The 14063-nt window shown below is 34.0% G+C and overlaps 1 protein-coding gene across 1 annotated transcript; it reads right to left on the bottom strand.

Moving 5' to 3' along the window:
• Window positions 1-5442: 5442 nt before the first annotated feature.
• Window positions 5443-8026, bottom strand: LOC137806848 (heavy metal-associated isoprenylated plant protein 32). Its single transcript, XM_068607183.2, has 3 exons — window positions 7492-8026; window positions 7226-7301; window positions 5443-7071 (listed from the first exon to the last, which is right to left on the bottom strand). Exons 1-3 carry the CDS (start codon window positions 7519-7521, stop codon window positions 5687-5689), a joined length of 1491 nt encoding a protein of 496 aa, XP_068463284.2. The 5' UTR covers window positions 7522-8026; the 3' UTR covers window positions 5443-5686.
• Between the last annotated feature and the right edge of the window lie 6037 nt (window positions 8027-14063).

Below are 14063 nucleotides of genomic sequence, written 5' to 3' on the forward strand. Positions count from 1 at the left end.
CTTCGGCCTCTTCGTCCCCAAGTGGCATCAGCCGACCATCTACGACGTCCATATTTGAATCATACCGCTCGTCGTCATCCGGCACCCCGTGGAAAAAGGCGACCTGCCGAACTCCCTGCCTGAAGGACTGCTCGTTGATAGTCAACATAAACCCTTGAAGCTGTTCAATTTGGGCAGTCAACAATTCCTTCTCCGCAACCAGTCTTTCCTGCTCCTTAATGGCATCCGCCCCCCCGGCCGCTACTTCATCTAAAGTAATCTTTAAAGCCTCTTGCTCTTTCCTGGCCAATTGAGCGTCAGTCTGAGCCTCATCCACGGCCTTCAAAGCATCCTTCAGTGAGACAACCGATTCACTAAGCTGAGACTTCAATTTAGGAATCGATACTGTCTTCACTCTCCTTAACTCGTCCCCAAGGGCCCTGGTTGCCACAGCCGCACGACATTGCAGCTCGACCGTCTCTTCGACCATATCCAAAGTAGGAATATTGGCAAAAATTTCCTCGTCCTCCGAACCCAAGTCAAACTGCATTGTAGGTGCCACCCTGACGGATGACACCAACAAGCTAATAGGACTGCCCGACGAAGATGGAGCTTCCGTACGAGGCACCTTAGCAGGCCGCCCCCTCTTCTTTCCTTGGGCAGGAGCAGGAACAGCCTCCACCGGGACGACCTCCCGCTCGGTCGGACGCGGGACAATCCCAGCGATGGTGGCTATCTTACTCTTATTAGCCTGCCTTTTCAAACTATTCATATACTTCTTCAAACTCGGATCCATGCTCACAACAATATCTGCAAAATAAACACGAAGGTAAGAAACAAATACGCTATTAATTGAACGACTGCAAGAAGAAGGTGCTCACCATTTAGGTCCGCCCACTGCTTGGACGACCCATAAAGGGCTATCAGTTCCCGCGTAGGAAGCCTACACGGTAGTTGATTCACAACCATCAAAATTTCTTGGTCGATGGGAGACAAAGATTCCCAAAGCCGATGGTCAAGGGAGGTGGGATTCTCCGTCCAATGGAATGGAAATTTTGTGCTTCCATCGGCATTATAGAATAGATCCCGGCCGTCCGGCTCGACAAACACTTTAAAAAAGTAGTCCTTAAAGTTCTTATAAGAGGTAGTAAAAGCGGCAAAACGTACATTCCCCGGACGACTAGATAACGACAACCAACCTACTGGGGTACTCGGGTAAGTGTTATAATAATATAAAAATGATTTGGCGGTCGGCATAAGTCCAAATATCTGACAAATAACCCGAAAGGCTTGTAAAATGGCCCACGAGTTAGGGTGCAATTGTGTCGGCGCGACGTTGAGAATCCGAAGGATACTCATGGTAAAATCATCAAAAGGTAAACTTACATGCAAATGGGAAAACAAAGTGCTATACACAAAGAAAAAGTCGTGCGGAGCATTCTCCCGGCCGTGACACACACGGTCGGTTATACCACATATATCGACATATAGCGCCTCGGCCGGACAATCTGGTGTTAGAAAGTTTTTATGGGCAGCAAGAAATTCATCTAATTTATCAGAGGACTTTATTTTACTGGGAATCCGAAGGACGGCAGGATCGACCCAATCGTAACTTGGGTCGTCCGATGCCTGACTCACACCGCGAGTCAAAGACGAACCCACGACACTCGAAGACCCCTTAGAGGAAGGCATGACTAACCTTGAAATGAAGAAGAAGACACCAACAACAAACTCGACACCTGGCAAACGAAGCAAGCGACGCGAAACTCAGAGCAAGAGAAACGGAAAACCCTCAACTTCGCAAATGAAGCGCTATTTATAGGCAAAGAGATGAGAAGCAAAACCCCTGCGTTCGTCTAGCACCATTAGATCGAATCTAATCTAACGATCAAACACGCTCGGCATATGAAACGGCACGTAATCCTCACCATTCAATCCATCTAGATGTGACAGCATCCCCAAACGGCAGCTCTGCCATGCGTCACATCTCTGCCACGCATTAATGGTGCCAGCTATCAAGCATTGTCTCAAAAACCCCCTGCGTCTTATACGACTCTTCGTCCTTCCATGACCTCGAGCCTGGGGGGCAAGTGTACCGGTCGGCACCGGACGACCGCGTGGTTCGAATTAAATTATCTAATTAAGCAAGGAACGTGGTTACACGTGGAATAAACGGTTACAATTCCCGCTGAGCAACAAACACACGTGAGCACTCCCTGGATTTTCGGGAACATCCCCTAGATCCCAGGAAACCATCTAACACGACCTAAAGACCACAAAACACGTCGCGAGCCATTTCACGAGCCATCAACCGTTTTGACCCCAATGGCCCAAGCCCAGGTGAACATACAAAAGGGAAGGAAAAAAGGAAAAAAGGTACGTTTTTCATATTATCAGAGATTCTCACTGGAAAAGATTGCTGACTTGAGCGTCGGAGCACAATCGCAGGTACCCCCACCGGCCGACCGAGACACGCAGAGAAGAAGGAGACTTGAAGAACAGGACAATTAAAAGTGAAGCAGACACCTTGTATCGACGTGGATCAACATTACTCAGCCCCCAATATCCATACAGGTACACTTATTATTTAATACTCTCACACGATTGGTACATTGGCGAATTTATTAGCAATTAGATTAAGTAGATGAGTATAATCTATTTGAAAATGATGAATTCCAAATAATTGGGTACATAATCATATTAACAAGTTTGTTATAAGTTATATGCCCAGGAACATTGAAATTGATTTAGTGCCATCAAAATTTAAAGTATAAAAAAATTTATTTAACCTTGTTTAAAAGTTTATGTTACCAAGTAAAACTGAATGTCAAATAAGACTCTAAAATTCATAAAAAAATTAATGATAGTTAACGTTAATTTATTATTATTTTTAAATTGATTTTCTAATTAAAAATAATTTAATGAAATTTATTTAATTTAACATGAGTTTTATTTTAAAATTCATTTAACTTAACATGAATTTTATTTTAAAATTCATTTAACTTAACGTCTCTTAACTCACACTATTATTTTTTATTTTAAAATTTATTTAATGTAGTGTCAGTTTGACCCACATCAATAATTTTTCATTTTAAATCTATTTGTCTCACACTAATGTTTTATGTTTTATATTTTTTTTTTCACATTAGAGTCAATTAAACTTATCTGAGCATTTGTGGACTTTTTAATATAAAATAACACTAACACAAATATTTATTTAATAAAATAATAATAATTTTAAAAAATTTAAATTATTTTTACAAAACATATTTTTTTTTATCAAATTAGAGTCAACTTAGTCACAAGAGATAATTTTAAGCACAATGTACATAAATAAAACTAATCCTCTTTGTATCTCAAATTCCAAACCGTTTGAAAATATTTTATAAAACTTTTTATAGTAAATATATTGATGTTGGCACTCATTATAAAATAATACTTGTACATGTTTAGGAGAGACCAAACTCAATTCCACCTTTTATTTTTCTTGGATTTGTTTGTTTCAAGAAGTGAAAAATGATGGAAATAAGATAAAAGAGATTATTTATATTAAGAGAAAGATTAAGGAAAAAAAAAAGTAAAAAGTGAAAGAAAATAGAGAACACATTTGTAAGAATTTATAAGTGATTTGATTGATGTGGTAAATAAAACATAATTTTTAATTAATAAATTTATAAGATTATTATTTTGTATTTATAATTAAAATTAATTTAAAATGAACAATGGTAAATTATTTATACCTATAATGCCTATAATGCACATTTAGTTAAAATATTATTTTATTTGAAAACTCAAAATGAAAAAAGTTATGAATTATCTAATACTATAATACTTGTAAAATTGAATAATCTTTTATAAAATAAAATTATTATTTTTAACCTTTATTATTATTATTATATTAATTTTGTTATTTTTATTATTATTATTAACAATGGTGAGACATCCCACCACTCCTTCAAAGGAAATTCACTTCTTCACAAATTGTCTGAAGTAAATGCTTCACTCTTCCCCAAAACTGTCCCAATGAACAAAACTTACTCTCAAATCTGTCCCCATGAATAGAATTTACTTGGATTCAAACAATATTTAATATTGAATCATTTTATTATGAGAAAATAAAATAAAAAGTAAAAATATGGAATAATTCAATTTATCTTCGCTTTATTTTTTTTCTAATTTGTGATTTATATATTTTGTATCTAGTTAAAAAAAATAGTAAAAAAATTATTATGAGATATTCATTCCAGTAAGATATGATACTCTGAATTGAAAATTCACTTAACATGAATTTATAGATTTAACACATCGATAAAAGCTAATGACTTAATATTTTTAATTGTATATACATTTTAATTTTATGAAAAAATTACAAGAAGTAAAATAATAATTTTAAGTGCTTGTTTGACAAAATTATTCATAAACTACCATCTAGTTAAGAAGTTATTAACCGAGAAGTTCCTAAATTGATTTGATTAGAAGTGTGATAAACTAATTAGTAGATGCACACAAAATGATGTAATAATAAAAATTTATTTTTCTGTATGTTTCAAATAAAAAGATATTTCTATGTAATTATAATTTTATATTTTTTAAAAACGTAATTAAATTTTTGTTAAGCGTTTATATTTCTATTTATGTTTTAAAATTTGTAAATATTTTTTATTCAAAAAAATATTTTATTTAAATAAATTTGTGAGTATTAATTGAATTTAATATTTAATTTATTTATTTCTTAATTTATATTAGTTTTATGTTGAAAAGTAAATGAATGCAATAATTAATTATATTTGTAAAATTGTTATAAGTAATAATAGATAAAATAAATTAAAGGTGAGAAAAAATATATTAAAATATAAAATATTTTGATGTTAGTTAAAAGGAATAGATATAAAAAAGAGATAAAATAATGAATATATATATATATATATATATATATTTAAAGATTTGGTGAAGCAGAGTCACATGCAGCTGACCTTGAAGCACTCCTCACCCCTCACCCACCCAACACATCTGACTCCACTCAAATGGCGCACTTGGATCAGGCTACTCACTCACTCACTCACTCACATCAGTCATTCAAACACTACCATCACAAAGTAGTTATGTTGTTTCTGTCAACCCTCTCTCAGCCCCTCCTTCTGCATTCTCCACTCCACAGTCAACCTACACTTCCATTTCCATTTCCATTATTGCCTTGCCTTCTTTACTCAAATAATTCACTTACCCCATTTTTAATTTTAATAATAATGTATAAAGCTTCACGAGATGAATTCTGTCGTCTTGTGGCCCACTCACCATTCTTAATGCTAGTAGATTATAAAACACTGTATTCATGTGGGTCCTGCCCCACTACCACTCTCCATGGATTTACAATAATCACCTCTTTTCTTTTTTTACTCTTCTCTCTGTTTCCAACCTATCTAAACACATATACACAGTACTACACCTCAAAATCTTATAACATCATCACCAACAACAATAATAATATTATTAATATTAATTATATTATAAAATCTATAAAACTAGTCCCCTGTAGTGAACTAAACCCCTGATTTAACTTAGAGGAATAAAAGGGATGAAAGAAAAATAGAAAAATAAGATACTAAATTATGAAACTGATGTGCATTGTTGTATAATAATATAGATCTGAAATGAGAAAGTTGCGAATCAGCAGCAGCAGCTTGAGATGGGATGATCTGTGATTGATTCACATTACGTTGCAGCTAGAGGTGTTCTCGTCGCTGAAAAAGTGGGTGTAAGGGTCTGGAGGAGGGTAGGGGTAGGGGGGGTACATGTAATTCACCGCAGGCGGGGGTCGGGCGTACATCATTGGCTGGAATCTCTCATTTCCCATCATTGCACCCATATATTGTTGTTGTAACTGTTGCTGCTGTAACTGTTGTTGATGCTGTAACTGTTGCTGTAACTGTTGTTGATGCTGTAACTGTTGCTGTTGCTGCTGCTGGAAAGGGTTTCCAGCCATACCATTTGGACCGCCGCCTTGAAAGTACCCACCGCCGTTCATGGAGGCTGCCGGAAGTCCCTGCACTGGGGGCATGCTAGGCATTGACATGTTCATGGGACCCATATTCGGCCCAGACATAGCATGGGGACCACCACCACCACCGATGTTTCGGAAACCGGCGTTCATTGGTGGTTGAACACCAACTCCACCCATTGGATTACCCTTTTTACCCCCATTCATGTTCATGTTATTGTTGATGTTACCTCCTACACCATTGTTATTCTTGATCCCTCCACCACCGTTTTTACCCTCCAATGTACCACCTCCATTCTTACCACCGTTGTTGCCACTTTTGTTACATCCACCCGGGTTGTGTCCTCCACCACCGCCACCACCTTTTTGTCCTCCCCCGTGCACTTGAAAAGGACCAGGTCCTGCACCTTTCTTTCCAATATTAGCTGTTACAGCAACATTATTGGCAGCCTTGGGAACATTCATCATAGTTGGTGGCAGTTTCATTTTGTTGGGAGGAAGCTCGTCCATTACATCATCATCATCAAACTCTTCATCAAATTCGTCATCATCTTCAAAATCATCCAATTCGTCGTCAGTGAAGTCTTCATCATCCTCCGGGATATCAAACTTAACAGCTTTGGGGTTGGGGTTGTGAGGGGGAAGCTTGAGATCCTTGAATTGAGGGATGTTCAGATCTTGAAACCCTTTCATCTGCTGGAGTTGTTGTAGCTGTTGCTGAAGCCGTTGCTGCTGCTGGAGCTGCTGGAGGTGTTGGAGCTGCAGTTGCTGTTGAGGATTTGGACCTTGTTGTTGACCACCACCACCACCTTTGGGTTGGTTATTTCCACCACCACCCTTCGGATTCTGACCTTTGTTGTTCTGGTTGTCATTTCCCATACCTTTGAGTTGTTCAATTTGCATGTTCTTTACCTGGTTGGCATTGCCAAGGTGGTTCTGGTTATTATGGTGATTGTTGTTGGGTTTAGGGGCAGCACCCCAGAGTTCTGCATGTTTCCCTGATTTCGCAAGCTTCTTGATGAGAAGGTTGGGGTCCACATTGCCTGAAACCGTCACCTTCCCTTGCTCAGCATCGATCTGTGTGGTGAACACACCTGTGAACAAGTAAAGCCGTATATTCAAGATTTATTTCACAAAGATGAGAAGGAGATTTTGTTTTCTTCCTCACAAAATAAATGAAAAGCACCGACATTTCTTAAAAAACAGAGAAGTGAAATCACAAAGGGATTACTGCGATAATTGCTATACCATCAATTTTCTGCAAGATTTTCTTCACTTTCTGTCTGCACCCATCACAGTGTATGTTCACTTTAAGAACACATTTCTGCATGCACAAGCAATCCAACAATACCAAACAGAATAAACACAACTTTCATATTTAACAAAGAAGAAACTGAATCGTGACCAGATTTGTTACTTAATCGGAAATGTCCGAAAGATATTAATCAAGCAATTAGTAACAAAGGAGAAAAAGGGGTCTGAGCAAAAAATGGAGGATGCGATGGATATGTTACCTGTATCTTCAAGAATTCCTCTTTACTCATGTCTCACACCGGCCAAGAAGAAAAAGATTGCAACTTGCAAAACAGCGGAAAAGAGTGGTAATAGATCTGAACAGCAAATGGCAGAAAGGGAAATAGAGGTTCTTTGTTTGGGAAGCAAACATAGAGGAAATGACAGAAAAGAAATGGTTTTGTGGGTCTCGGAGAAGAGACAGGAGGCTAACCAGCGGTTGGCTCAGAGTTTGAGAGAGAGAGAGTGAGGAGTAGTCATTGGGAGAAAAGAGGGGCAAGCAAAGCAGAAAAGGAAAATGAGAGATTGGAAGAGCACAGCACAGAGAGAAGCGTTTGATCTTTGTTTGGTGCCTTTATTTATTGGTATTTTGGTATGAAATGTAGCTACGGAAGAGGAGCGCCTCTGTAATTGTAATAAGAGTTTTAGAGGTTTGGCTTGGAAGAGAATCTACCTTTAACCACACTTGGGTTTTCTATATTTCTCTCTCCTAGTTTGGTTTGGTTTGGTTTGGCTTGAAGACTGTGAGGTGGGAATGCTTAAAAAATCATAAATGACAATCAAGAAGTGTGAAGAGAGAGGGTAGTATGAATCTGACGTGAGTTTTTGTTTTTTTTTTATTTATTTAGTTTTTCTCATTATCACCAAATATGATTATGTGAGTGAAGTGTCTCAGATTTTTAAAACAGAATTAATTTTAATCACATTTATTAAAGAATTGCTGCTTTCCAGTAGTTACCTTAATATACAACTGCACATTTGCCCGCTCCTCTTTCAACTTTCAACACGCTTTCCTCAAATTCAGGTCAAAACACTTGAGCATTGTCAAGAAATTTTTGTTCAATCTATTCATAAAATATCCAACTCAATGCATCCCATGATCTTATTCCAATATTTCTCACCTCTCTCAACTTTACTTATAAAATAATTAATGAATTTTGCAACTATTAAACATATTTGAACTTCCATTCCCGGTAACATTTCTTTAAAGCCCTTCTTTTTAACTTCCATTCAAAAGCATAGTAATTCATTTTTTTAATTAATGATTTTTTATTTTTTTAATAAAAAGTAATAATTTTGGTTTCTTAACTAATTGTTCTGTTTTAACATGTCTAAAGAAAATGTTGTCTTTCAATAATTCTTCATACTTATTTGTTCACAACAATCTTAAAATTAAATTAAAATAATAATGTTACTTTAAATAAATAATTTGATTAATCAATTATTGGATGAATACTTCTATACATTTTTTAAGAACTATTAAATAAGTTTTAAGTCTTACAAGAATAGTACATTTTTCATACTCTTTAAATTTTCTTTTGTTCCATTCCAAAGAAAATAACTTTGTGCATACCAGAAAATGTATATATATTTAATGCTTGAGTTAGTTAGATTGACAGTATATTTATTTATTGTTGGGTGAATTCCATTATTCAAATTGTCTATAATTGGCAAACAACGAGATCCACTATAGAGGAAGCTTATCTTATCTTATACTGGACAATGTCACATTCAATTCAAAATAGTAGCATTCACTACTCTTTTTCTAACAAAAATTGATTGTTGGGATATACTAATGCAAGTGGATTACATATTAAAAATTGGACAAAAATATTATTTTTTAGACACATAAATTAATTTTGGTTTTGTATTTTTTTATTTATTTTTAAAAACACTATATATATATATTTTATTTTTTTTATTTTTTACACGAAGACATTAAAACTAAAGTATAGTAATCTTGCAAATCTTACCATCCTTTTTTCTAACACATTTTATAATCAAGTTCTTAATTTTCGCATATTTTATTATATAAGTTTTATTTTTATATATTTTAATACAGTGTCAATTTAGACAACTAGAGTATTTTGTTGAAGCAAATTCCATGTGATTGTCCAACAAGTTGTGATATTCCTTTCATGATTTCACAAGTAATAAACTGCAAAAACTAATTATTGGAGAAGGAGTTGAGGGAGTGGTGGTTTTAACTATGACTTCAATTGAGGGAGGAAGTGGACAGTGCTGATTAATCCAAAAAAACTAAAATATGTTTAGGGTTAACAAGAAATGATACTTTTGGGTTCACAATAAATAATGGAGACAACCAAAGTAAAAGTATTGTAACGCAGTTATTAAAAAAAGGTTTAAAAGAAACTGAAAAAAATAGAGTATAAAAGTAACTTTGATAGGAAGACACACTAAAAATATAATTTTTCATTCTTCTGCTATAAACTAATAACACTCAACTATTAATTTTTATAATTTATAATTTATTTTTTATAAAAATTATTTGCAAATCACTTTTTTGTTTTAAATATTTATTTAATGTTATTGTAAGGATCTTACAAATTTTTATAAGTCATGTTAAAATTTATTTCTTGCACTCAAAAACAATTTTCTCTCTAAGTTTTTGCTCATTTTTTAAATTCTCATCCTATCCTTCATTTCAGTTAAAGAAGAAATCTACAGTATCAGAGAGTGGGCGAAAAATAGTTTCTAATGGAATAAAATCTAAATAAGAATAAGTCTCCTTTTGTTTTTAATAGTTTTTTATTTTATTTTTCTTATGTTTTAACTGCGTCTTAATTTAGTTAGTTGGGAAAAATAATTTTCTTAACTACTTTAGTTTTTGGCTAATGTTTCATTGTTTTCTATTTGTATTGTTTTATATCCTTGTGATGGTTGCTGCTCTTCCTCTGATTGATCAGATTTTTAAGGATGGAAAAGTTGTCTTTGTTAACTTTTAATTGGGATAGATTTAAATGTGTAGATTATAGATGTATAAACTTAAGATTGAAGACTTTTAATTGTGAACGATTACATGTGTAAGTGTACATAATTGAATATGCTAAATTAATATGTGATTGAAATTATATATAATTATTTAGATAAATTATTACTTTGTTTTCAATAAATGGTCTGCCATTTACTGGAAAACCTATTACATCACATTGCTAATATATTAACATGTCTCAACACTTAACTTTTATTTAATATATATTTGTGTCATATAAATTAGATCCATATGTCTTAATTACTTATTAGCGTTTATTTCAATAGTTATGATTATAATCTCACTTTACTGCAATTAACCTCCTTACTATTATTAAATTCTTGACATTGACATTTATTTGGTGTCTGTTCAAGAACTATTCCTTCTCCGGAATGGTACAAAATGGTTACATGTTTTTAAAATTTATATAATTCTGAATACCAAGACAAACATTTTATGATAATTTTTACTAAGAGAACATTTGGTTTTTATGAGATAAACTAATATATGAAAGTAATTAAAAATTAAGTTAAACATTATTATGTACCTATATTAGATTTTTTTTAAACCATTTTCTTACCTTGTGATTTGAAATTATTGGTTACGTAGTGAACACGAGTTAATCCTGATTCATATAAATGTATAAACATTTAACATCATTGTCGAAAACTAGACACTCGAACTCAATTCCCTTTCAAATTAACATTAAATACTTATTTGGTTACTGTAGTTCCACTTAACATCATTTTCGAACAGCACATGAGTTTTTCTACCATTCATTAACTGCATTTTTTTCCATACTTTTTAGCATAGGCTTTAACTTTAGTTTTTCCGAAATCTATGCCTTCGGTTAGGCTTTAACTCCCTTGAGAAACCTATTTATTTAATCTATTTCTTGAGTAATTCCTTTAAAAATCTTTCATAAACTATAAAAATAATTAGTTCCTCATTTTATTTATTTTTTCTCATAGGAGAAGTCATTTATTATGAGAAAAAGAAGTGTCCTTTGGACACTTACTTATGAACAAATGAAGTTCCTTGTAAATTGAAGACAGTTATTCTGTATGTTAGAATTGCACAAGGAGAAAAATAAAATAGTAGAAATATTACTACAGTACACATTATGCACATTATGAATATAGTATTATATGTATTTGGCAGAAAAAGTGAACATAGCCGCATATGGAATAGTGTGGGTCCGCCAGAATTTATGGGTCCTTTTCCTTTGTGTTGGTGCCAAACTTGTGAAATGAAAATGGAGTTGTAGCTGGTCACGTCTTATGGACAACTAATTAATAATAAAGTTAAGCTAATAAAATCATGGAAGCACTGCTTTAACAGCAAATTAGGTGAAAGAAAGCAACCAAAAACTAGGTAGCCCTCGATGAATCACGTTCTGGTTTTCTTGTTTTTTCTTTCTTCATTCTGCTCCCTTCAAGTCTTCTCTAGCAAACCAAATTATTATTGCTCTTCTTAAAAGCCTAAATTGTGATCAAGTCGTTGTGGCTTTTTACCTTTATCCCTTTGAACATGTCACTTTATCAATCAAAGAGTGTTTGAATGAATATGGTGGTGACAAAGGAAACATAGCAAATTGGTTTTCCTCACCTTGTTTAAAGAAAGAGACATCACGCTTAATTGTGTAACAAGACATGGACTTTTTCACTAGTGACATTGTAAGTAGCTTGTTATTTCACCAGAAGCACAAGAGCTTAATTTGAACAGCATATCTACATGCTAATTTAATCAGTGTTTGATATTTGGTCATGGTGGATATATATTGTAGAATTTTCTGACCTCAAAGGCCACCAAGTCCATCCCACCCAGAAACTCAGCAAAATTGAAACATGATTGTGACATGCACAACTATGATATCATAACTTTTATATAAGTGAAGCATGGTGGGTGATTTTTTGGGAGTTTGATAGGGGTATCTATATTTGGAATGTGAGTTTTAGGATTCTGTGAGGAAGCATCCATTGGGGAATGACTTGGGCAGCCATGCAATGCAAAGGCATTACTATTTATGTGGAAGGCTTCACATGATGAACCACATGGTGTTTGGACAGTGATTGATCAGAGAGAATACGAATTTGCTCACTGAGAGGAAGTGGGGTGAGGAGGAAGTATTTATTGAACCTCACCTAGAAGAGTAGAGGCAGGTGCAGTTGCATCTCACACATGGTCTTCTTTTTATAGCTTTAGATTTTATTATATGTTATTGGGAAAATAATAATGGAGTTTGGGTGTTGAGAGGCTTTGACCACAGGGGAAAGTTTTGATTCTTGTACTGTTCAACCCTTTCTTCTACTTGCTTGGAAGTGGGAAAATGGGAAAAGATCATGCAACGCAATGCACATACACTTTAATTATTAGGATTATTCCAAATGATTAAACATTGCTGCTGAAAAAGCAAATGCTAAAATGGTAGACAAATAAATAGAAGGACAAATGAATATATAGACAGATATGCATCTGTTTTCCTTGGGGTGTATGTATATTCAGGCATTTTGTGAGGTGTTGGACCATGTTAACTTTCTGGTTCTTTCTTTGTAAAAGATTGGAAAAGATGCCAAACTGTGTTGAGTCGGTGTCTTGAAATTGTAGGGAAGTTTTCATGAATTTCTGATGGTATGTATGGCATGGTGGTACCTTACCCGGTTTCTTGGTTTTTTTAACTTTTCTCTTTTGCTGGACCATACCTCTGAAAAGGTCAATTAATCGCATATGTAAAGTGTTGTTCACCCTCCCTGCCTTGTCCCCATTCATAACTTATAGCATGTCCTAGGAGACCACGTGTTTTTTCAAACAAAAACCTCTAACGTTTAACAACAATATCCAAGGAATATTTCTCATCAAATCTTATCTGGCCACATGTCAAAATTGTTATCACAGACACAATTCTACTATGCTTTGAATCTCCATTTTCTGAATTACTGATACAGTGAACAAAATGAGTGCAATTAGGTTGTGTTTGTTATTTACTCAAGGAACATTGATATTAATTTGTCCATTAGTCCCAAATACAATTTGATAATTAGAGACAAACTGGTGGAACCTTATACACCACCTTAACTTAACTAAGGTTGAGGAGTGTACTGCAAGAGAGGCCATTTACCACGCAATAATGAATATTGTGGGCAAGGAACATGATTATGATGTCGACAACCATAAGTTTCTTGAAACGCTCAAATCTTCATTTGCTATCATTTTCTAAACTGAGTGCACCTGCTTGGGAATTTTGGAAAACAAGACTTTTTACAGTGCTTCCTAGTTCGCACCTTTAACTATTGAAATGTTGAATGAATGAATTAAATTAAAGCTTATAATATTCATGTTACCATAAGTTCCTTTTGACAATGTCTCTTGCATATTTGGGTTAAAGTTTGTAAATTTGAGGTTAAATTAAAATTAAAATGGTAAAAGCAACCTAAGTTCTACTTTTTACAAAACTGATTTTTAGCAAAAAAATTAATGTATAAACATACTTTTGAGAATAACTAAACATATTATCAACTCTAATTTTCTCTTTATATAAATGTGTGAAAGCTAAACAGAGAACCCATCTTAAAGTGAAGTACAACATAACTAACTTGTTACATCCGTTTTACTTTTACATCTTCATTGGTTCAAAAGCTCATGTCTGAAAACATCTCCAAGCTTCAAAGATTTTGATTTTGCATCTACCTTAAAGGTACCTTGTATAGCAATATTAACTAACCATTTCTTCTTCTTCTTAAAAGTGAAAAGAAAAACAAAGAATCCAACACCTTGAATCTTTTCTTTTCTTTTTCTTTATAC

This window comes from Phaseolus vulgaris, chromosome 3, assembly GCF_051622355.1.
Source record: "Phaseolus vulgaris cultivar YP4 chromosome 3, ASM5162235v1, whole genome shotgun sequence".
Classification (NCBI taxonomy): Eukaryota; Viridiplantae; Streptophyta; class Magnoliopsida; order Fabales; family Fabaceae; genus Phaseolus; species Phaseolus vulgaris.

Coding starts and splice junctions, on each gene's coding strand:
- LOC137806848 (XM_068607183.2), bottom strand. CDS start 7,521: ATGAGTAAAGAGGAATTCTTGAAGATACAG. Junction 7,302..7,491: donor AGGAATTCTTGAAGATACAG/GTAACATATCCA, acceptor TTGTGCATGCAG/AAATGTGTTCTTAAAGTGAA. Junction 7,072..7,225: donor AATCTTGCAGAAAATTGATG/GTATAGCAATTA, acceptor ACTTGTTCACAG/GTGTGTTCACCACACAGATC.